The sequence below is a fragment of the Heterodontus francisci genome, chromosome 9 (assembly GCF_036365525.1).
Source record: "Heterodontus francisci isolate sHetFra1 chromosome 9, sHetFra1.hap1, whole genome shotgun sequence".
Classification (NCBI taxonomy): domain Eukaryota; kingdom Metazoa; phylum Chordata; class Chondrichthyes; order Heterodontiformes; family Heterodontidae; genus Heterodontus; species Heterodontus francisci.
The window spans coordinates 68642048-68664863 of NC_090379.1; the positions used below are offsets into that span (position 1 = coordinate 68642048).

At 45.7% G+C, this 22816-nt stretch overlaps 1 protein-coding gene across 2 annotated transcripts in view; it reads left to right on the plus strand.

Annotated features, from left to right (window-relative positions):
* The window catches only part of prorp (protein only RNase P catalytic subunit), a 120194-nt gene that overhangs the window by 31813 nt on the left and 65565 nt on the right, over positions 1 to 22816 (plus strand). For both annotated transcript variants that reach the window (XR_010975713.1, XM_068039268.1), the window contains exon 4: positions 17211 to 17318. Coding sequence is in view for 1 of the 2 variants with exons in the window: in XM_068039268.1 (XP_067895369.1) it covers positions 17211 to 17318 (108 nt within the window). In the remaining variant the exon portion in view is untranslated. The remainder of the gene's footprint in view (positions 1 to 17210; positions 17319 to 22816) is intronic.

Genomic DNA, 22816 nt, shown 5'->3' on the forward strand with positions numbered 1-22816 from the left:
GGAGTCTTTCAAATGTCAGTTAATTAGAATCCAGGACCGGCATGTTCCTGTGAGGAAGAAGGATAAGTTTGGCAAGTTTCGGGAACCTTGGATAACGTGGGATATTGTGAGCCTAGTCAAAAAGCAAAAGGAAGCATTCATAAGGGCTGGAAGACTAGGAACAGACGAATCCCTTGAGGAATATAAAGACAGTAGGAAGGAACTTAAGCAAGGAGTCAGGAGGGCTAAAAGGGGTCATGAAAAATCATTGGCAAACAGGATTAAGGAAAATCACGGCTTTTTATACGTATATAAAGAGCAAGAGGGTAACTAGGGAAAGGGTTGGCCCACTCAAGGACAGAGAAGGGAATCTATGTGTGGAGCCAGAGGAAATGGGTGAGGTACTAAATGAGTATTTTGCATCAGTATTCACCAAAGAGAAGGATTTGGTGGATGATGAGCCTAGGGAAGGGAGTGTAGATAGTCTCAGTCATCTCATTATCAAAAAGGAGGAGGTGTTGGGTGTCTTGCAAAGCATTAAGGTAGATAAGTCCCCAGGGCCTGATGGGATCTACCCCAGAATACTGAGGGAGGCAAGGGAAGAAATTGCTGGGGCCTTGACAGAAATCTTTGCATCCTCATTGGCTACAGGTGAGGTCCCAGATACTGGAGAATAGCCAATGTTGTTCCTTTGTTTAAGAAGGGTAGCAAGGATAATCCAGGAAATTATAGGCCGGTGAGCCTTACATCAGTGGTAGGGAAATTATTAGAGAGGATTCTTCGGGACAGGATTTACTCCCATTTGGAAACAAACAAACTTATTAGCGAGAGGCAGCATGGTTTTGTGAAGAGGAGGTCGTGTCTCACGAATTTGATTGAGTTTTTTGAGGAAGTGACGAAGATGATTGATGAAGAAAGGGCAGTGGATGTTATCTATATGGACTTTAGTAAAGCCTTTGACAAAGTCCCTCATGGCAGACTGGTACAAAAGGTGAAGTCACACGGGATCAGAGGTGAGCTGGCAAGATGGATACAGAACTGGCTGTGTCATAGAAGACAGAGGGTAGCAGTGGAAGGGTGCTTTTCTGAATGGAGGGATGTGACTAGTGGTGTTCCGCAGGGATCAGTGCTGGGACCTTTGCTGTTTGTAGTATATATAAATGATTTGGAGGAAAATGTAGCTGGTCTGATTAGTAAGTTTGCGGACGACACAAAGGTTGGTGGAGTTGCGGATAGTGATGAGGATTGTCGGAGGACACAGCAGAATATCGATCGGTTGGAGACTTGGGCGGAGAAATGGCAGATGGAGTTTAATCCAGACAAATGTGAGGTAATGCATTTTGGAAGGTCTAATGCAGGGGAAGTATACAGTAAATGGCAGAACCCTTAGGAGTATTGACAGGCAGAGAGATCTGGGCGTACAGGTCCACAGGTCACTGAAAGTGGCAACGCAGGTGGATAAGGTAGTCAAGAAGGCATACGGCATGCTTGCCTTCATCGGTCGGGGCATAGAGTATAAAAATAGGCAAGTCATGCTGCAGCTGTACAGAACTTTAGTTCGGCCACACTTAGAATATTGCGTGCAATTCTGGTCGCCACACTCCCAGAAGGACGTGGAGGCTTTGGAGAGGGTACAGAAGAGGTTTACCAGGATGTTGCCTGGTGTGGAGGGCATTAGCTATGAGGAGAGGTTGGATAAACTCGGATTCTTTTCACTGGAACGACAGAGGTGGAGGGGCGACATGATAGAGGTTTACAAAGTTATGAGCGGCATGGACAGAGTGGATAGTCAGAAGCTTTTTCCCAGGGTGGAAGAGTCAGTTACTAGGGGACATAGGTTTAAGGTGCGAGGGGCAAAGTTTAGAGGGGATGTGCGAGGCAAGTTCTTTGCACAGAGAGTGATGAGTGCCTGGAACTTGCTGCTGGGGGAGGTGGTGGAAGCAGGTACGATAGCGACGTTTAAGAGGCATCTTGAGAAATACATGAATAGGATGGGAATAGAGGGATACGGTCCCTGGAAGTGCAGAAGGTTTTAGTTTAAGCAGTCATCAAGATCGGCGCAGGCTTGGAGGGCCGAATGGCCTGTTCCTGTGCTGTACTGTTCTTTGTTCAGAACAGACCTTAGCTCAAAACTGGCATCAGAAACTCTGTGGGCCATCAGCAGCAGAATTGTATTCGACCACAATCTATAAACTTATGACCAGGTATATCCCTCACTCTGCCTTCAAGCCAGAAGACCAACCCTGATTCAATGAAGAGTGCATGCTAGGAGCAGCAGTTGAATACCTAAAACTTTGATGCCAATCTGATGAAACTACAACACAAGATTACATGTATGCTAAAAAGTGGAAGCAGTATGCTATAGACTAAAATAAAAACAAAGTGCTGGAAATTTGATTTGAGTACAGGAGTAGGGAAGTCTTGCTTCAATTGTACAGAACCTTGGTTAGACTGCACCTGGAGTACTGTGTGCAATTTTGGTCCCCTTAGGAAGGATATTATTGCCATAGATCGAGTGCAACGAAGATTCACCAGACTTGTTCCTGGGATGGACAGACTGTCCTATGAAGAGAAATTGGGTAAACAGGGCCTGTATTCTCTGGAGTTTCAAAGAATGAGGTGATCTCATTGAAACCTACAAAATACTTAAAGGGATAGACAGGATAGATGCAGGTAAGATGTTTCCCCTGATTGGGGAGTCTAGAACTAGGGGACACAATTTCAAAATAAGGGGGAAACCACTTAGGACTGAGATGAGGAGAAATTTCTCAGAGGGTTATGAATACTTGGAATTCTTTGCCACAGAGGGCTGTGGAAGCTCAGTTATTGAGTATGTTTAAAGTAGAGATTGACAGATTTCTAAATACCAATGACATAAAGGGATATGGGGATAGTGTGGGGAAAAGGCATTGAAGCGGATGATTAACCATGATCGTATTGAATGGGCTGAATGGCCTACTCCTGCTCCTATGTTCCTATTTACTCGGTGGGTCTGGCAGCATCTGTGGCGCAAGAAACAGAGTTAATGTTTCTGGTCTGTGACCTTTCATCAGAACTGGAAAAGGTTAGAAATGTAATAGGCTTTGAGTAAGCCAAGTGTGGGGGAGAAAGAAGAACAACGGGAAGCTGTATGATGGGGCAGAGGACAGGAGAGATTAAATGACAAAGGTGTCATGGAACAAAGGCAAAGGGAGTGCTAATAGTTGTAGAAAAAGACAAAGCATTAGTCCAGAGAGTGTTAATGGCAGAATAATGAACAGCTCTGTCCAAAAGCAAAACCATGAAAAAGGTTAAAGAATAAAATAATTTTTTTTTAAAAAGGCAGTCGTGCTCTGAAATTGTTCAGCTCAGTGTTGAATCCAGAAGGCTGTAGAGTGTCTGTTATCGAGCTTGTGTGGAGGTTCACTGGAACATTGCAGCAGGCCAAGGACAGAAATGTGGGCATGAGGGCAGTGTGGTGAATTAAAATGGCAAGGAACCAGAAACTCGGGGGTCATGCTTGCGGACTGAGTGAATGTGTTCCATAAAGTGGTCAACCAATCTGCATTTGGTCTCCCCAGTGTAGAGGAGACTGCATTGTGAGCGGCAAATACAGTATACTAAATTGAAAGAAGTACAAGTAAATCACTGCTTCACCTAGAAGGAGTGTTTGGAGCCTTGGTTGGTGAGGAGAGTGGAGGTAAGAAAGAAGGTATTTATACCTCTTGCGAAGGGGATAAGGTGTAGGAGGTGAGGGAGGTGTGAACCAGGGTGTTGCGGAAGGAACAATCCCTTCGGAATTTCAGAACATGACTGCCTTTTTCATTTTATTTTATTTTTTAACCTTGTTTATCATGGTTTTGCTTTTGGATAGAGCTGTTCATTATTCTGCCATTAACACTCTCGCTGGACATAAAAACATCGAACATAAGAAATAGGAGCAGGAGTAGGCCATTCGGCCCCTCAAGCCTACTCCGCTATTCAATAAGATCATGGCTGATCTGCCCCAGTCCTCAACTCCTCTTTCATGCCAGCTCCTCATAGCCCTCAACTCCCTGATATTTCAAAAAATCTATCTACCTCCTCTTTAAATACTTGTCATGATCTAACCTCCACAACCCTCTGGGGTAGAGAATTCCAGACATTCACTACCCTCTGAGAGAAGAAATTCCTTCGCATCTCAGATTTAAATGAGTGTCCCCTTGTTCTGCAACTATGTCCTCTAGTTCGAGATTCCCCCACTAGTGGAAACATCTTCTCAACATATACCCTGTCAAGCGCCCTCAGAATCTTGTTTCAATAAGATCACCCCTCATTCTTCTAAACTCTAATGAATAAAGGCCTAACCTTTTTAGCCGTTCAATGCTTTGTCTTTTACTACAATTGTTAACACTCCCTTTGCCTTTGTTCCATGACAGCTTTGTCATTTAATCTCTCCTGCCCTCTGCCCTATCACACACCTTCCCTTTTGTTCTTCTTCCCCTCCTCCAACTCCTCTTTCACTTTCTCAAAGTTAAGATGATCTGTCTCGGCCTCATCCTGTGGTCCCTGCTGTCATAGATGCCAGTCTTCAGACAATTCTATTCACTCCACGTAATATCAACAAGTGGCTGAATGTACTGGGTAAAGCAAAGGCTATGGGTCCTGTCAAAATCCCAGCTGTAGTACTGAAGACTTGGGCTGTAGAACTAGCCATCCCCTTAGCCACGCTGTTCCAATGTGAGTATGACACTGGCATCCACCAAACACTGTGGAAAATTGCCCAGGTATACCCTGTCCACAAAATGCAGGACAAATTCAATCCGGCCAATTACCGCCCCATCAGTCTGTTCTCAATCATCAGCAAAGTGATGGGAAGTGTCATTGAGCGGCACTTGCTCACCGTTGTTCAATTTGGGTTCCAGCAGATCTCATTACAGCCTTGGTCCAAATGTAGACAAAAGAACTGAGTTCCAGAGGTGAGGTGAGAGTGACTGAGGCACCACCTAACCCGTCCCCTCCTGAAGGTCTCAGGCGAGCCATAAAAAAACTTTGAGCTCCATTACTAACCGTTTTATAGATCAGGAGAGCTAAAAAGAAAAAAAATTACTAACTTTTCCCCCCACCACCATTACAGAGCCCTTTTGCAATGGAATTGCTATTTGTGGGCGGGGCTTAAGGATAGTGCGTGGACCAGAAGGAGACTGAGTGAGATCGGCAGTGTTTAAAAAGAGCAGTGGCAGCGAGAAAGAAGGAGACTGAGTGAGACCAGTGGTGTTTAAAAAGAGCAACGACAGCACGCCTGAGTTTTGAAAAAAATAGGCAACAGTGACATCACAGGCGAGCTGCAAAGTGATTGGTTAGTGAGAAGCAGCAGTTAGAATATCTTAAAATAAGGGATAAGTTTTTTTTTGTTGAAAATAAAACCTCTGGTGATAAGGTAAGTACTACTAAAGTGTTTTTTTTTAAGGACTTGAGATTGGAGTGGGTAGAGCAAGGCCCCTAGTATAATTAGTATTTTTTAATTAAGGGAGTAGCTAATTAACCTAAGGGTAAGTCATGACAGGAGAGCTCTGCCCCGTGATATGCTCCTCCTGCGCTATGTGGGAAATCGGGGACGCTTCCAGTGTCCCTGATGGACCATGTGTGCAGGAAGTGTATCCAGCTGCAGCTACTAGCTACCCGCATTACGGAGCTGGAGCTGCGGATGGATGTACTGTGGAGCATCCGCGATGCTGAGGAAGTCGTGGATAGCACGTTTAGTGAGCTGGTCACACCGCAAGTAATGGCTGCACAGGCAGAAAACAGATGGATGACCACCAGACGGAGCAGTAGGCGCAGGCAGGTAGTGCAGGAGTCCCTTGTGGCCATCCCCCTCTAAACAGATATACCGCTTTGGATACTGTTGGGGGGGGGGGAATGACCTCCCAGGGGAAAGCAGCAACAGCCGAGTTTGTGGCACCGCGGAGGGCTCTGCTGTCCAGCAGGCGAGGAAAAGGGTTGGAAGAGCTATAATGATAGGGGATTCTATTGTAAGGGGTGCAGATAGGTGTTTCTTTGCCAACAAACGAGACTCCCTGGTGCTAGGGTCAAGGATGTCTCTGAGCGGCTGCAGGACATTCTGAAAGGGGAGGGTGAGCAGCCAGAGGTCGTGGTCCATATTGGTACGAACGACGTGACAGGAAGAGAGATGAGGTCCTGCAAAGTGAATATAGGGAGTTAGGCAGAAGGTTAAAAAGCAGGACCTCTCGGGTTGTAATCTCAGGATTACTCCACGTGCCACATAGTGAGGGTAGGAACAGGAGGATCAGGCAAATGAATGCATGGCTGAAGAAGAGGGCTTCAGCTACTTGGATCATTGGGATCTCTTCTGGTGCAGAGGTGACCTGTACAAGAGGGATGGGTTGCATGTGAACTGGAAGGGGACCAATATCCTTGCAGGGAGGTTTGCTAGCACTACTCGGGAGGGTTTAAACTAGTCTTGCAGAGGTGTGGGACCCAAAGTAGTAGTCTCTCAGATGAGATATTTGAGGCAAATGTAGAGGATAAAGCAAGCAAGTCCAGTAGGCAGGCCGGGCAGGGGCAGGACAGGGAGCGTGGAAGGTCTGGTAGGCTAAACTGCATTTACTTTAATGCAAGAAGCCTTACAGGTAAGGCAGATGAACTCAGAGCATGGATCGGTACATGGGATTGTGATATTATAGCTATTACGGAAACGTGGTTGAGGGATGGGCAGGACTGGCAGCTCAATGTTCCGGGGTACCGATCTTTCCGGCGTGACAGAGGTGGAGGTAAGAGAGGAGGGGGATTTGCACTATTGATTAGGGAGGACATCACGGCAGTACTTGGAGAGGATATCCCGGTGGGAATGTCCAGCAAGGCCATGTGGGTAGAACTTAGAAATAAGAAAGGGGTGATCAATTTGATGGGATTATACAGTAGGACCCCCAATAGTCAGAGGGAAGTGGAGCAGCATAAATGTAGGGAAATCACAGACAGGTGTAGGAATTATATAGGGTTGTAATAGTAGGTGATTTTAACTTCCCTAATACATTGATTGGGACTGCCTTAGTGCTAAGGGATCAGATGGGGAAGAATTTGTTAAAGTGTGTCCAGGATAGTTTTCTGAAGCAGTATGTGGATGGCCCTACTAGAGAAGGGACTCACTCGACCTCCTCTTAGGAAATGAGGGTGGGCAGGTGGTTGATGTGTCAGTGAGGGAGCACTTTGGACCAGTGACCATAACTCTATTAGCTTCAAGATAGTTATGGAAAAGGATAGGACTGGTCCTCAGGTTGAAGTCCTAAATTGGGGGAAGGCTAATTCCGATGGCCACACAGGAACTCTCAAAAGTTGAATGGGAGAGGCTGTTTACAGGTAAAAGGATGTCTGGCAAGTGGGAGGCTTTTAAAAGTGAGATAGGAAAAGTTCAAGGCCGGAATGTTCCTGTTAGAAGGAAGGGCAAGGCTGGCAAGTTTAGGGAACCTGGGTTGACGAGGGATATTGAGGGTCTGGTCAGGACAAAGAAGGAGCTGGGATCGAGCGAGTCCCTCGAGGAGTATAGGGGATGTAGGACTACACTTAAGAAAGAAATTAGGAGGGCGAAAAGGAGCCATGAGATTTCCCTGGCAGATAAGATAAAGGAGAATCCTAAAAGATTCTATAAATATATTAAGAGTAAAAGGGTAGCGAAGGAGAGAATAGGCCTCCTTAAGGATCAGTGTGGCAATCTATGTGTGGAGCCACGGGAAATGGGCGAGGTCTTAAATAAATGTTTCTCGTCCGTATTTACCGTGGAGAAGGTCATGGAAGCTAGTGAGTTCAAGGGAGGGAACACCGATATCCTGGAGGATATCAACATTACAAAGGAGGAGGTGTTGGAGGTTTTGAAGTGCATTAAGGTGAATAAATCCCCAGGGCCTGACCAGGTGGTCAGTGGTGGGAATGTTATTGGAAGGGATTCTGAGAGACAGGATTTGTATGCATCTGGAAAGGCATGGTCTGATAAGGGATAGTCAGCATGGCTTTGTGTGTGGGAAATCATGTCTCACGAATTTGATTGAGTTTTTCGAGGAGGTGACCAAGAGGATTGACGAGGGCAGGGCGATGGACGTTGTCTACAAGGACTTTAGCAAGGCCTTTGACAAGGTCCCGCACGGTAGGCTGGTCCAGAACGTTCAAACGCATGGGATCCAGGGTGAGCTAGCAATTGGCTTGGTGATACAATTGGCTTGGTGATGGGAGGCAGAGGGTGGTAGTGGAGGATTGTTTTTCAGATTGGAGGCTGGTGACCAGTGGTGTGCCGCAGGGATTGGTGCTGGGCCCTCTGTTGTTTGTCATATATATTAATGACTTGGATGTGAATGCAAGGGGCATGATTAGTAAGTTTGCAGATGACACCAAAATTGGTGGTATAGTGGACAGTGAAGAAGGTTGTCCAAGGTTACAACAGGATCTCGATCAACCGGGCAAAGTGGGCAAGGGACTGGCAAATGGAGTTTAATGCAGACAAGTGTGAAGTGATGCATTTTGGGAAGTTAAACCAGGGCAGGACATATACAGCGAATGGCAGGACCCTGGGGAGTGTTGTTGAGCAGAGAGACCTTGGGGTGCAAGTACATAGTTCCCTGAAAGTGGCAACACAGGTAGACAGGGTGGTGAAGAAGGCATATGGCATGCTTGCCTTTATCGGCCGAGGCATGGAGTACAAGAGTTGGGGCGTTATGTTACAGTTGTACATAACGTTGGTTAGGCCGCATTTGGAGTACTGTGTGCAGTTCTGGTTGTGGCACTACAGGGAAGATGTGATTAAGCTAGAGAGGGTGCAGAAAAGATTCACAAGGATGTTGCCTGGTTTGGAGGGCTTGAGTTATGAAGAGATATTGGATAGGCTGGGTCTGTTTTCCCTGGAGCGAAGGAGGCTGAGAGGGGACATGATAGAGGTATATAAAATTATGAGAGGCGTAGATAAGGTAGATAGCCAGAGTCTGTTTCCCATGGTAGGGGTGACTAAAACTAGAGGGCATAGATTTAAGGTGAGAGGGAGGAGGTTTAAAGGGGATCAAAGGGGTAAATTTTTCACACAAAGAATAGTGGGTATCTGGAATGAGCTGCCTGAGGAGGTGGTGGAGGCAGGAACAGTAGCGACATTTAGGAGGCATCTGGACAGGTACTTGAATGAGCAAGGCATAGAAGGATATGGAATTAATGCAGGCAGGTGGGATTAGTATAGATAGGCATTATGGTCAGCATGGACACGGTGGGCCGAAGGGCCTGTTTCTATGCTGTACGACTCTGTGACTCCATGACTCTATTTGATGTGTGTGACACCAAAGAGCCTGAGCAAAACTGAAGTTAATGGGTACCAAGGGGAAAACTCTGCACTAGTTGGAGTCATACCTCGCACAAAAGAAGAAGATGGCTGTCGTTGTTGGAGGCCAATCATCTCAGCCCCAGGACCTCGCTGTAGGAGTTCATTAGGGCAGTGTCCTAGGCCCAGCCATCTTCAGCTGCTTCAACAATGATCTTTTCAACATCAGGTCAGAAGTGAGGATGTTTGCTGATTGTTCGCTAGACTAATCCCTGAGGGATTGGAGAAACTGGGCCTGTATTCTCTAGTGTTTTGAAGAATAAGAGGTGATCCCATTGAAACTTACAAATTCTTACAGGGCATGACGTCGTGGATGTAGATGGGATGTTTCCCCTGGCTGGTGAGTCTAGAACCAGTGGACATAGTCTCAGAATAAGGGATAGGCCATTTAAGACTGAGATAAGGAGGAATTTCTTCACTCAGCGGTTGGTGAATCTTTGGAATTCTTTACCCCAAAGGGTTGTGGAGGCTCAATCATTGTGCATGTTCAAGACAGAAATCGATCGATATCTGGATACTAATGACATCAAGGGATATGGGGATAGCGTGGGAAAGTGTTATTGAGGTAGATGATCAGCCATCATCTAATTGAATGATGGAGCAGGCTCAATGGGCTGAATGGCCTACTCCTGCTCCTATGTTCCTAAGATTGCACACTGTTCAGTACCATTCACAACTCTTCAGATACTGAAGCAGACCATGTCCGCATGCAGCAAGGCCTGGATAACTTTCAAGCTTGGGCTGATGAGTGGTAAGTAACATTCTTGTCACACAAGTGCCATCTAATCATCTCCCCTTGACATTCAATGGCACTACCATTGCTGAATCCCCCACCATCGATATCTTGGGGGTTACTGGACTTAACGTAAACTTAACTGGACCTGCCATATAAATACTTTGGCTACAAGAGCAGGGCACTTGCCTGGATGAATGCAGCTCCAACAACACTCAAGAAGGTGGACGCCATCCAAGACAAAGCAGCCCGCTTGATCAGTGCTCCATCCACCATCTTGAGTATTCAATCACTGTACTGCTGGCTCACAGTGGCAACAGTTGTACCATCTAAAAGATGCACTGCAGCAAATTGTCAAGGCTCTTTCGACAGCACCTTCCAAACCCAATTTCTACCACCTAGAAGAACAAGGGCAGCAGACGCATGGGAACACCACCAACTGCAAGTTCCCCTCCAAGTCACACACCATCCTGACTTGGGACTATATTGCCATTCCTTCATTGTTGCTGGGTCAAAATCCTGGATAACCCTGCTCAACAGCACTGTGGGTGTAGCTCACCACCACCTTCTCAAGGGCGATTGGGGATGGGCAATAAATGCTGGCCTTGCCAGCGATGCTCATATCCCAAGAAGGAAGACTAAAAATGGAACCTCAAAAGTGCTATCAGTGGCATTTACTCACCAATATCCTGTTTGCAAATGCTCTGTTTAGATTCTACCAGGACCTCTTGGCTCCAGACCTCATTACAAGGTTGATTCAAATATGGACAAAAGAGCTGAATTCCAGAGGGGAGGGGAGAATTGACTGCCGTTGACATCAAGGCAGTAGTCAATCAAATAAGGCTGAAGTCAGTGGGATCTGGGGGGGGAAATCTCTCAGCCGGTTGGAGTCATACCTAGGCCAGGAAAATAGTTGCGCTTGTTGGAGGCCAGTTGTTGTGGCCCAAGGAGGTCGCTGCAAAAGTTCAGTTCCTCAGGACAGCCTCCTTGGCCCAACTGACTTCAGCTGCTTCGTCAGTGACGTGCCACTATTATCAGAAGTGGACCTGTTCGCTGCTGATTGAAAATTAAACTTCAACGCTGCGCAATTCCTCCAAAGCAGTCCATGCCTGCATCCAGGTTCAGGCTGATAAATGGCAAGTAATAATCGTGCCAGGCAATGACTTTCTCCAATAAGAGAGTCTTGCCATTGAATGTCATAGGGAGGTGGTATTAGCATTATTGAGTCCCCCAGTTGATGTGCTGTAGATACTGCTGTTGAAAACATTTTTAAGTCACTTTGGTGGCATGAGAGTGAGAGTTGGCGCATGTAGAGAATACATATTATTTGATGTAATGGCCTAGAGATTGGGCCACGGCCATTTTTGGAAGCACTGGGCACGTAGTTTATCCCCCTAGCGGCTGAATAGTGAGATCCAAGGCTCTGCAGATATTGAGTCTCTGGACTTATTTCAGATTTGCCGTCTCAATGTGAAGAGGGCTCCCACGTCTCGGTCACTGCTAGTGTCACAGTGGTCCTCGCGTTAAGTGTTGCAAGGGGGTCAGGAGAGGTAGCCGGGACTTGAGGCTGATCGGTGGTGGGGGCGGGGGGGGGGGGGTTGGAAGAGGGCACCAACCAGGTTTGGAAAGGCAGCCGGTGGATTGTTCGGGGGTTGGCAAAAGGTGGTTGGGGCACCAAGAGAACTGCAGTTTTGGGAGAGGCATGCTAGGGTGCTGATTGGAGGTTGAGAGAGAGGCAGAAGGGAGGACCATGATCCAGGGGTCAGGAAAAGGAGATTGGGAGGCTAGGGAGAGAGGAGAGGGTTTAGGAGTCAGATTGAGGGGTTGGAGAGGGTGCCAGGGAGGCTGATTGGAAGAAGGAGGTTAGGGAGTCAGGAGGAGAGGGGTCAGGAAAGAAATCTGATCGGGGAGGCGATTAGGTGTTGGGAGAGATGTCTAGGAAAGGCAATCAGGAGTCGGGAAAAGGAAATTGTTGGGGGGTGGAGGGGGAGTGGGGTGGTGGGTTTTCAGGAGATGAGTCTAATTGAGGATCAGGAGAGGAGTCCAGAGTTTGGGAGTCCCAGCGATCGGGTGGGCTGTTTAAGCGTACAGTTAGGAGAAATAGGAGTGCTTGCATTCAAGCAGGTTACTTACTTTCTATGTTGAAGGCGATCGCTAAGGCTAGTTTCTCTGAGCACATCCTGTGATGGAATGGGCTGCCTCAGGTCAAATCAATCTTGGAGAGGAGACCTCAAACAGGCATTAGGCCCATTATTTGCATTTGCATAGAGTCTCTCGTTTGTTCTTACCCAAGATGGTGGCAGCGCACTTCTCGTTGGAAATATACACACTTTTTCTGTCTGTCTTATTGGGCCTTTAATCTGGATAGAGCCCAAAAAAACAGGTACTCTGCGGATGAATTTCTAGGTCAGTATGTTTTGCTCGAGTTGTTTTTGCTATTGTACAAAAAAAAGCTCTTGTTCTGTCAGTATATCTAGCAGGATTAGCAGTTTTAGTTTTGGTACATGGGGAGAGGTCATGGAGGTTATTTGAACGTTTTTACTTTTCATAGTTTTTCTATTTCTCTCATTCTTTTTCTTAATCTATCATGTTAGTAAGACCAATTTATGTCATTGTTTTATTAACAATGCAATTTTATCAGGAGTAAAGCAGTAAAAATATTTTCTTTCAAATTTGTTAACATTACTTTTACAGAAATTTTTTGTGGTAGTTTTCAACAGCTAAAAATATCAATCCAAAGGCGATCCCTGCTTTTATTTTGTAGTGTGCTGAGTCACTTCATTGCATTTGTGATTCAAGTTCCTTTTGTCATGTTTGTGGTTTTTTGAGTGACTGGGGATTGACAAGACATGTAAGGTGTGGTTTTTTTTTGCTTGCATGCAAGAATTGTGCTGACTTTCCTGAGATAATTGCTAAGTAGCTCAAATGAAACTATCAAATTGTACAGCAGTAGAGTCCTTCATGCACCCAGATTTGCCCTTGGCATATTAATCATTTATATAAATCCTTTAATTATAGGATTTTCCCAAGAGTTCAAGGTCATTACCCAGGGATAGAATAGAGCTTGGGCTTTCAGTTTGTTCAACATTTGAGTCATTAATAAAATTTTACCAGAGTGAGGAAAAGCTTAGTGCTGTAGAATCCTATTCTTTTTTTTAAAAGTAGAAAACAAAGGAATAAACAAAATCTAGCCACAATGCTAAAATGTTAGTGTGATAGATGCCAACAGCATAAAAAATGAAGTGAAAAATGTAAACAATGGGCCGTTCAGTAAATAGCTATTAGTTCTTTCAGTTTTTAAAAATAACTGATACAGAAGCAACAATAGATTGAAGAAGGAATTTCACATTGCCACAGCCTGAAAGTAAAGATGTCACCAGACACCCTTGCTGTACACCTGCAGAGCGAGGGATTCCATTCCTAAGATTCCAAGTTCATTTAATGATCCTGTCATTCAGTGTCTTGATTTTTGCAGCAGTAGTTGTATTCTGCTAGTAAAACACTTAATGTCTCTGGGAAGTGGAGAGGGAATGAACTATAGCAGCTTGTAGCAATACTTAAGAATTCTCTGCCTGCTTTCCTCCATTTGTCCCTAGGCTTACAAAGCAGTTATTTATGATACAATTGTAAGACACTTTGGAGAGACTGGTTTACTTGCTTTTTCCATGGGGTATGTTTAAAAAAAATTACAGTGAAGGAATGAGTTAAATATAACACAACAGACTGAAGTATACAAGTAGTATGGCAGGTTAGAGCATATTCTGTAATTTTCTTTGATAGAATGGCCAAATTGTAATTCTGATGCCAGTGGGGAAAATAAAGGCAATCAGAAAGAGAAGGTGGAAATAAATGAAGTTAATATACAGAACAAAAATGAGCGAAAGAAAGTTGAGGTACTAAATCCATTAGTTATAAGCAGGACAAAAGCTGAAATAAAGGAATGGGGTGTTAGCTTGGACAGAATAATTCAAGGGAAAAGGAGTATGTTAAATATGAACAAAAAGGATAAAATATATGTGTTGCAATGCTCGGCATGGGAAATCAACTAAGAGAATTTATGTAACAGGAAGATATGATGGCAGATTCTTTGCAGAGGAAGATCATGGGACAGCTTTCTCTGTGGCAGTTGACGTGATCATTGGTGACTGAAAAGACCAATTCTTGATCTGCAGTCTCTTGAGCAGTTGGGGCACAAGAACTCGTGGTTTGGAGGGGCTCTGATATAAGCAGACTCCTTTGTTTTTCCTCTTCAGTCTCTCACATCTGTTTCACACTTGTAGGCTGCTTTCCTGGTTGTTGTATGTCAGCTGTCTCTGTCGGCAGCCTCCTGCTCTCACACCATTGGTCGATAGCAGCCAGACAGAGCTGTCTTTTCAGCTGGTCTTGGAAGTGTTGGCAAAGTGCACGTCAGTCTCGTTTACCGGAACATAGTTCATCATAAAGCACTGCTTTTGGCATTCTGGAATCCTCCATGACACATGTACAGCCCATCGCAATTAGTGTTGTACGAGAATGCAGTCAATGCTGGGCAGATTGACTCTATTGAGGACTTCATTGTTTGTGAAGTAGTCCTGCCATCTGATGTTCATGATGGATCGAAGACAGCATTGATGGAAGCACTGCAGCAGTCACATTTGTCTTTTGTACAGAACCCAAGATTCTAACCCATACAAGAGGGTGGTGATGACAACCGCTCTGTATACTTGAATTTTGTTAGAGATGCGTATGTTACGACCATATGAGAAAGGGCTCTAAGGGTTCCCTCTCCGCCTTCACCTAGGCTTTCCATAGCAGGGTTTTATTTTAAACACACCGTTTTTTTAGCCCCCTTTGGTGAATCCTTGTTCACTGCTTTCCAATTATAAGGGAAAGAAACTAGTCAAGCAGGTTTTCTTAGGTTTAAAGAAAAAAGATTGAACTTTATTAAACTTAAATTCTAATTCGGTTAACACCTACGGATACATGACGCGCCCACACTAGCATGTATACACGATAAGCACACATGCAGATAGAGACAGAAAGGAGCATAAGAAATAAAGTGGAAAAGTTTGAGGCAATATCTTAAGATGGTTTTGGTTACTGTTCTTTGAGCTCGCTGTAGACTCCTTGATTGTAGGTAGATCTTGCTTTTCGTTGTGGCCCAGTATTCTTCTTAAACCTTGTTCGATGGAGGAGACTTTTCTCTCTTGAGGTTCATGTCTTCAGTGGATTTGGAGTTCTGTGAGACAGAGATAGGAGGAGACAAGAGAGGCTGTGGCAAGTCAGCCAGGAGAGGTCTTTACAGTCCAGGAGCAAACAGTCTCTCTGACTTCAAAAACTGTCTGTGTGCAATTCGAAAACTCCCAAGTTGGCCAGAAGGCTAATCATGTGACCAACAGGTTTAACCACTTCTGTGTTTGTGGATTCTGTTGTCCTAGCTGACCCTGGAATGTCTCTTCTTACACACAATACCTGGTGATCAAAGTCCATTTTAGGTTAAGTGGAAAATGGGAAGTAACTGCTCTTGTCTCCATTGGTATGCATATGTCCTCCATCCAAGTGTCTGGCAACCCTTGTAACAGGCCTTCTCTTCTTCTCAGCAACAATTTGAAATTTAATGTCCATATGGCAAAATTAATATGCCTCATTCTTGGCAGGTGGGGGCCCAGCATGACACAGAGTGAATGGTTTCTCCAGACATGCTTCAAGAGGCATGTTGGAGCTGTTGGTCTTGGACAGTCGATTGTCTATGTCATTGTTGACAGTGGCATCATTTGAGATAATGCTATCTAGATAAGTATACTTCTGCATTGAGATAGCTGCTGTCAATGCCGATCTGCAGTAGGTTTAATTTCCTCAGGGTTGTAGTTGGTACAGCACTTCCCCTGTTTTCTTTTAGGCTAATAAGACCAAAGGTTTTTGCTGCCTTAGAGAAACCTCTATTGTTTCTTGGCTCTAACCAAATAGATTCTGTCCTTAACCCTTCTAGGACATCCCCTATCTCCAACATTGTAATATTCTCCTTAATCAATACTGCCATCCCTCCTCCTTTCTTTCCTGAGCATCTTGTATCTGGGAATATTTAGTACCCTGTCCTGTCTTTTTTTGAGCCAAGTCTCTGTTATCGCCACAACATCATATTCCCCATGTCTGTCTGTACCTGCAGCACGCCAGCCTTATTTACCACACTCCGTGCGTTCACATACATGTGCTGTAAAGCTAATTTAGATCTTATTGCATTTGCTCTTACTCCATATAATGCCTCACTGTTTCTTACTCTAGTGCTATCTGTCTCTCTCAGTCACCTTGTTTTTCCTTTCTAATGTTCCATCCTGGTCCCCATCCCTCTGCCAAGTTAGTTTAAACTCTTCTCAATAGCACTCGCAAACCACCCTGCAAGGAGATTGGTTCCGGCCCTGTTGAGGTGCAACCTGTCCAGTGTGTACCAGTCCCAAGAATCTATAGCCCTCCCTCCAGCCACACAGTTGCCATGTAAATGCCCACAAAAAAGTCTGTGGGCATTTGTAATCATCATGAACTATGAGCTCCGTTTGTTTACTGCTGAGCACGAAATCTAGACCATTGGTTTACAATACATTTAGGAGAGGCAAATTGGTTAAGAAAGGAGGAGAGAAAGCACATGTAGAAAGGGCTGTTACACATAAACACCTCACACACCCTGTTGAGGCTCAGAGGTGAATAGTGGCTATTAAGGTAGTCAAGAGTGTCTGGCTCCTGGGCAGCTGTATGCCCTCAAGAAGTCAATGCCTTCAGAAAAAGAGATGACAAAACTGTCAAAGCAGTCGTCGTCACTGAATGGAAATTAGGAGCAGATAGCAGAGACCTTGGCTGATTTCCAACCCCACCCCTGTTTCCCTATCTCAATTGAACCTGGGATTTCCAGAATTTAATGACTTGGTACTATGTGCATGTGTAAAAAGAGATGACTTAATTTACATGGCTAATTTTTAACAGTTAAGATATTATGAATGCCTATGGTACATATTCAATTTCGCACTCGTGGGACTGACCATGAGTCATGTTTGAAAAGCTGTAAGTGCATCTATCAATCAAGGCACATAAATTGTTATTCACAGATTTTCATAGTATATTCTGCATGCAATATTTATAAATAACATTTATATTTAATTAGCAAAATGGGTGATTTGTTTTCATTGTCTTTTTTTTTAGGAACTACAACATTTCCAAACCTTTGTGAAAAGCCGTCTGCCTTTTGATGTTGTAATTGATGGATTAAATGTTGCCAACATCGCGGCTAAGGGTAATCAGTCCAGAATTGTGAGTATTCTATGTGTGCTCCAAAAAAACCTTTATGCTTTTGCGTCATTGGTGTATGTGAAATTATCAATATTGTAGAGTTGTACAAATTGGGGAAATGCCAACCTAATTAAATGGAACACCGGCAGGTGTAAAATTAAAATCACTACATGACAATATTGCAAAACAAAAATTATAACCGTTTTGAATTTTAAGGTAGTTTCATAAGCTACGCACATTTATAGGCAATGTTAAGATGCATTTACCTTTAGACTTGCTTGACTTATTACTGATTTGTGTATTAGCTATAAAATAAAGTTGTATATTGACAATGGAAGGGTGAAGGAACCTAACTACAAAAGAAGCCAGAATTGGTGAAACACAGTTTTTTTTTTTGGAGAGTTGTAGGGCTGGAGGAGATTGCAAAGATAGGAAGGGGAGAGGCCATGAAGGGGTTTGAACCCAAAAAAACAGGAAGGTTGTAGACTCAGTTTCCTGCATTGTACTCAATTGAGTACAATTGGCCTCAGTGTTCTGGATTAGCAGAGTGAAAACTGACCTCAATTCTTTCTTCTAATTGCTATCCAGTGACCTTTGCAGGAAGTGCTGTATTGTAGATAATTTCCATAATTCTGCAAACACAAACATTTCCATATCATCTGTCCTATTATGTCACATTCTGTCTGCTTATACATGCTGACTATTACTTTTTTGCAACTGCCATCTAATGAATAATCTCTCATTCTCCTATTTTAGATTTCTACATTTCTCATTATGAAATCAGGCAGGTGACTACAATTATAAGCAACTAAGAGCTACATGAGAAGAAACCCTTGGAGTTTTTTCTTCTCCCATGTGGTCTCCACATTTAGTCTACCTCTAACAGCACAACTAAGATTTTTAAAAATTAACTTCTTTTAACCACAGTACATTGACGCAGGACTGCTAAATAGTTTTTTTGAAATAATATGCAGTGCATGTAATACAAAGCAAAATGTAGTGTCAGCTGTGGCTCAGTTGGTAGTACTCATGCCTCTGAGTCAGAAGATTGTGGTTTCAAGTCCCATTCCAGGGGTTGGGTTTTATCCAGCCAGCAGGAGTAGGTGTGGAGGCGTGGGGTTTTGAGAAATTGGGGTGGGCGCACTCGCCCAGAAACATGACGCCAATTCCAGATTTTGTCAGCAGCGGAAAAGCTCCAAGGTAGCATTGCCACCACAAAGCGGTGGGACTGCAATTTGAATTTGCGAACAGCTTGTTAGAATGCATTTGCATTGAATTGAATCCAATTTTATGTGACGGGGTGGTGGGGGGGGGGCTTCAAATTTAGTCAACAGTGCGTAGGGATCACGGGCCTTCAGATCCCCAGCCATTTAAAGGCGAGCCCTCAGTGCTGCTACAGGAAGATAGCCATGGTGAACAGTGGATAGGGGAAGAGGGGGTAGCAGGGGCCATTGTCGGCTTGCAGTACTGGGCTCTCTGCAAGAGTGGGCGCAGTCTCCATGCAAGGGTGGATGCAGTCTTGGGTGCTGGGCTCTCTGCAAAGGGTGGGCTCGCAGTCCTGGGTGCAAGGGTGGGTTTAAAAATTTTTTTTTTTTCTACATTCATGACATGTGGGTGTTGCTGGTTGGCCAGCATTTATTGCCCATCCCTCATTGCCCTTGAGAAGGTGGTGGTGAGTTGCCTTCTTGAACTGCTGCAGACCACGTAAGGTAGGTATACCCACAGTGCTGTTAGGAAGGCAGTTCCTGGATTTTGACCCAGCCACAGTGAAGGAATGGCGATATAGTTCCAAGTTAGGATGGTGTGTGACTTGGAGGGGAACTTGCAGGTGGTGTTCTCATGAATTTACTGCCCTTGTCCTTCTGAGTGATAGAGGTCGCGGGTTTGGAAGGTGCTGTCTAAGGAGCCTTGGTGCGTTGCAGCAGTGCATCTTGTAGATGGTACACACTGCTGCCACTGTGCATCAGTGGTGGAGGGAGTGAAAGCGGGCTGCTTTGTCCTGAATGTGTTGAGTGTTGTTGGAGTTGCACCCATCCCAGCAAGTGGAGAGTATTCCATCACACTCCTGACTTGTGCCTTGTAGATGGTGGACAGGCTTTGGGGAGTCAGGAGATGAGTTACTCGCCACAGAATCCCTAGCCTCTGACCTGCTCTTGTAGCCGCGATATTTATATGGCTGCTCCAGTTCAGTTTCTGCTCAATGGTAACCCCTCGGATGTTGTTAGTGGGGGTTTCAGCGATCATATGCCATTGAATGTCAAGGGAGATGGTTAGATTCTCTCTTGTTGGAAATGGTCATTGTCCGGCACTTGTGTGGCGTGAGTGTTACTTGCCACTTATCCGCCCAAGCCTGGATATTGTCCAGGTCTTGCTGCATTTCTACACAGACTGCTTCAGTATCTGAGGAACCGCGAATGGTGCTGAACATCGTGCAATCATCAGCGAACATCCCCACTTCTGACCTTATGATTGAAGGAAGGTCATTGATGAAGCAGCTGAAGATGGTTGGACCTAAAACACTACCCCGAGGAACTCCTGCAGTGATGTCCTGGAGCTCAGATGATTGGACTCCAACAACCACAACCATCTTCCTTTGCACTAGGTATGACTCCAACCAGCGGAGAATTTTCCCTTGATTCCCATCAACTTCAGTTTTGCTGGGGCTCCTTGTTGCCATACTTGGTCAAATGCTGCCTTGATGTCAAGAGCAGTCACTCTCACCTCACCTCTTGAGTTCAGCTCTTTTGTCCATGTTTGAACCAAGGCTGTAATGAGGTGAGGAGCTGAGTGGCCCTGACGGAACCCAGACTGAGCGTCACTGAGCAGGTTATTGCTAAGCAAGTCTGCTTGATAGCACTGTCGATGACACCTTCCATCACTTTACTGATGATGGAGAGTAGACTGATGGGGCAGTAATTGGCCAGGTTAGATTTGTCCTGCTTTTTGTGTACAGGACATACCTGGGCAATTGTCCACATTGCCAGGTAGATGCCAGGTAGGTGGAACAGCTTGGCCAGGGGCATGGCAAGATCTGAAGCACAGGTCTTCAGTACTATTGCCAGAATATTGTCAGGGCCCATAGCCATTGCAGTATCCAGTGCCTTCAGTCGTTTCTTGATATCACGCGGAGTGAATCGAATTGGCTGAAGTCTGGCATCTGTGATGCTGGCACGCAAGTAGTCCTGTGATGTAGCTTCACCAGGTTGACACCTCATTTTGAGGTATGACTGGTGCTACTCCTGGCATGCCCTCCTGCACTCTTCACTGAACTATGGTTGGTCTCCTGGCTTGCTGGTAACGCTAGAGTGGGGGATATACTGGGCCATGAGATTCAGATTGTGGTTGAGCACAATTCTGCTGCTGCTGATGGCCCACAGCGCCTCATGGATGCCCAGTTTTGCATTGCTAGATCTGTTCGAAATCTATCCCATTTAGCACGGGGATAGTGCTACAGCACGATGGAGGGTATCCTCAATGTGAAGGCGGGACTTCGTCTCCACAAAGACTGTGTGGTGGGCACTCCTACTAATACTGTTATGGACAGATGCATCTGCACCAGGCAGATTGGTGAGGATGAGGTCAAGTATGTTTTTTCCCTCTCTTTGATTCCCTCAGCACTTGCCGCATACCCAGTCTTGCAGCTATGTTCTTTAGGGCTCTGCCAGCTCGGTGCTACCAAGTCACTCTTGGTGATGGACATTGAAGTCCCCCAGCCAGAGTACATTCTGCACCCTTGCCACCTCAGTGCTTCCTCCAACGTGGAGGAATACTGATTCATCAGCTGAGGGAGGTCAGTAGGTGGTAATCAGGAGGTTTCCTTGCCCATTTTTGACCTGATGCCATGAGACTTCATGGGGTCCGGAGTCGATGTTGAGGACTCCCAGGGCAACTCCTTTCCGACTTTATACCACTGTGCCGCCACGTCTGGTTGGTCTGTCCTGTCAGTGGGACAGAACATACCCTGGGATGGTGATGGCAGTGTCTGGGACATTGTAAGTTGTGATTCCATGAGTATGACTATGTCAGGCTGTTGCTTGACTAGTCTGTGAGACAGCTCTCCCAACTTTGGCACAAGCCCCCATATGTTAGTAAGGAGGACTTTGCAGGGTCGATAGGGCTGGGTTTGCCGTTGTCATTTCCACTGCCTAGGTCAATGTTGGGTGGTCCGTCCGGTTTTATTCTTTTTTTATTGACTTCATAGCGGTTAGATACAACTGAGTGGCTTGCTAGGCAATTTCAGAGGGCATTTAACAGTCAACCACATAGCTGTGGGTCTGCAGTCACAGGTAGGCCAGACCAAGTATGGACAGCAGATTTCCTTCCCTAAAGGGCATTAGTGAACCAGATGGGTTTTTGCAACAATCTACAATGGTTTCATCATTAGACTAGCTTTAATTCCAGATTTATTAATTGAATTCAGATTCCACCTTCTGCTCTGGTGGGATTCGAACCCATGTCCCCAGAGCAATACCCTGGGTTACTAGTCAAATGACAATACCACTGTGCCACAGCCCCCCCCAGGTGCAATCTTGGGTACTGGGCTTTCTGGAAGGGTGAGCACTGAGGGGCATTAGCCCATCTTCAGAGCAGAGTAGCAACGGGAATGTCCCATGGCAAGTTCATCTCGCCAAGGACAGTGCACGGGAGGGGCAGGAATCAGCTGGCATGGGTCGTACACCCAATCTTGGTGGACTCCCATGTCATGCAGCAGAGTCTCAGAGGGAGGGAAGGACAGAATCTGGCTGGACCCACTCATGAAGCTCCAATAGGGGTGCTGCAGCTGCAGGACACACCAAGAAAGGCCTATCCGCAGTAGAGTATCTGTTGGACTCGCCTCCACTACCTCCAGATGTCCAAGCGGCAGTATTAGCAAGGACTGCGACTGTCCAGGGAGACCATCACCAACTTGTGTGCCGTGCTGCAGGACGAGCTGTGGCCCATGGATTTCAGTGGACATCCAATTCCCGTGGCCTTGAAGATCACGGTGGCACAATTTCTACATGTCTGGCTCTTTCCAGGGATATGTGTGGGGTCTCCCAGGCAGCAGCCCATCGCTGCAACAAGTGGGTGACAAATGCCTTGTCTGAGGACCGGCGGCTATGTGCGATATCGAACTGACTCTGGCAGTCAGGCGGAGTGGGCCGCTACTGGATTCCCCCAGCTGCAAGGTGTTATCGATTGAACATGTGTGGCCATCAAGGCTTCCATAGAGCAGCCAGTAGCCTTCATCAACAGGAAGGGCTTCCATTCCGTCAGCGTACAACTGGTCTGTGACCGCTGGAAGCACATCCTGCAGGTGTGTGCCCGCTTCCCTGGAAGTGGCCACAATGCCTGCATACTTTGACAAGCCCAGGTGCCGCAGCTTTTCAGGCTGTCTGCTCGCCTTCAGGGTTGGATTCCTCGGGATAAGGACCACCTATTGGAAGACATGGCTACTCACACCTGTGAGGGACCCTCACACTGCAGCAGAGGAAAGATACAACACCTGCTATGGGTCCACCTGAGCGACTGAAGATGAG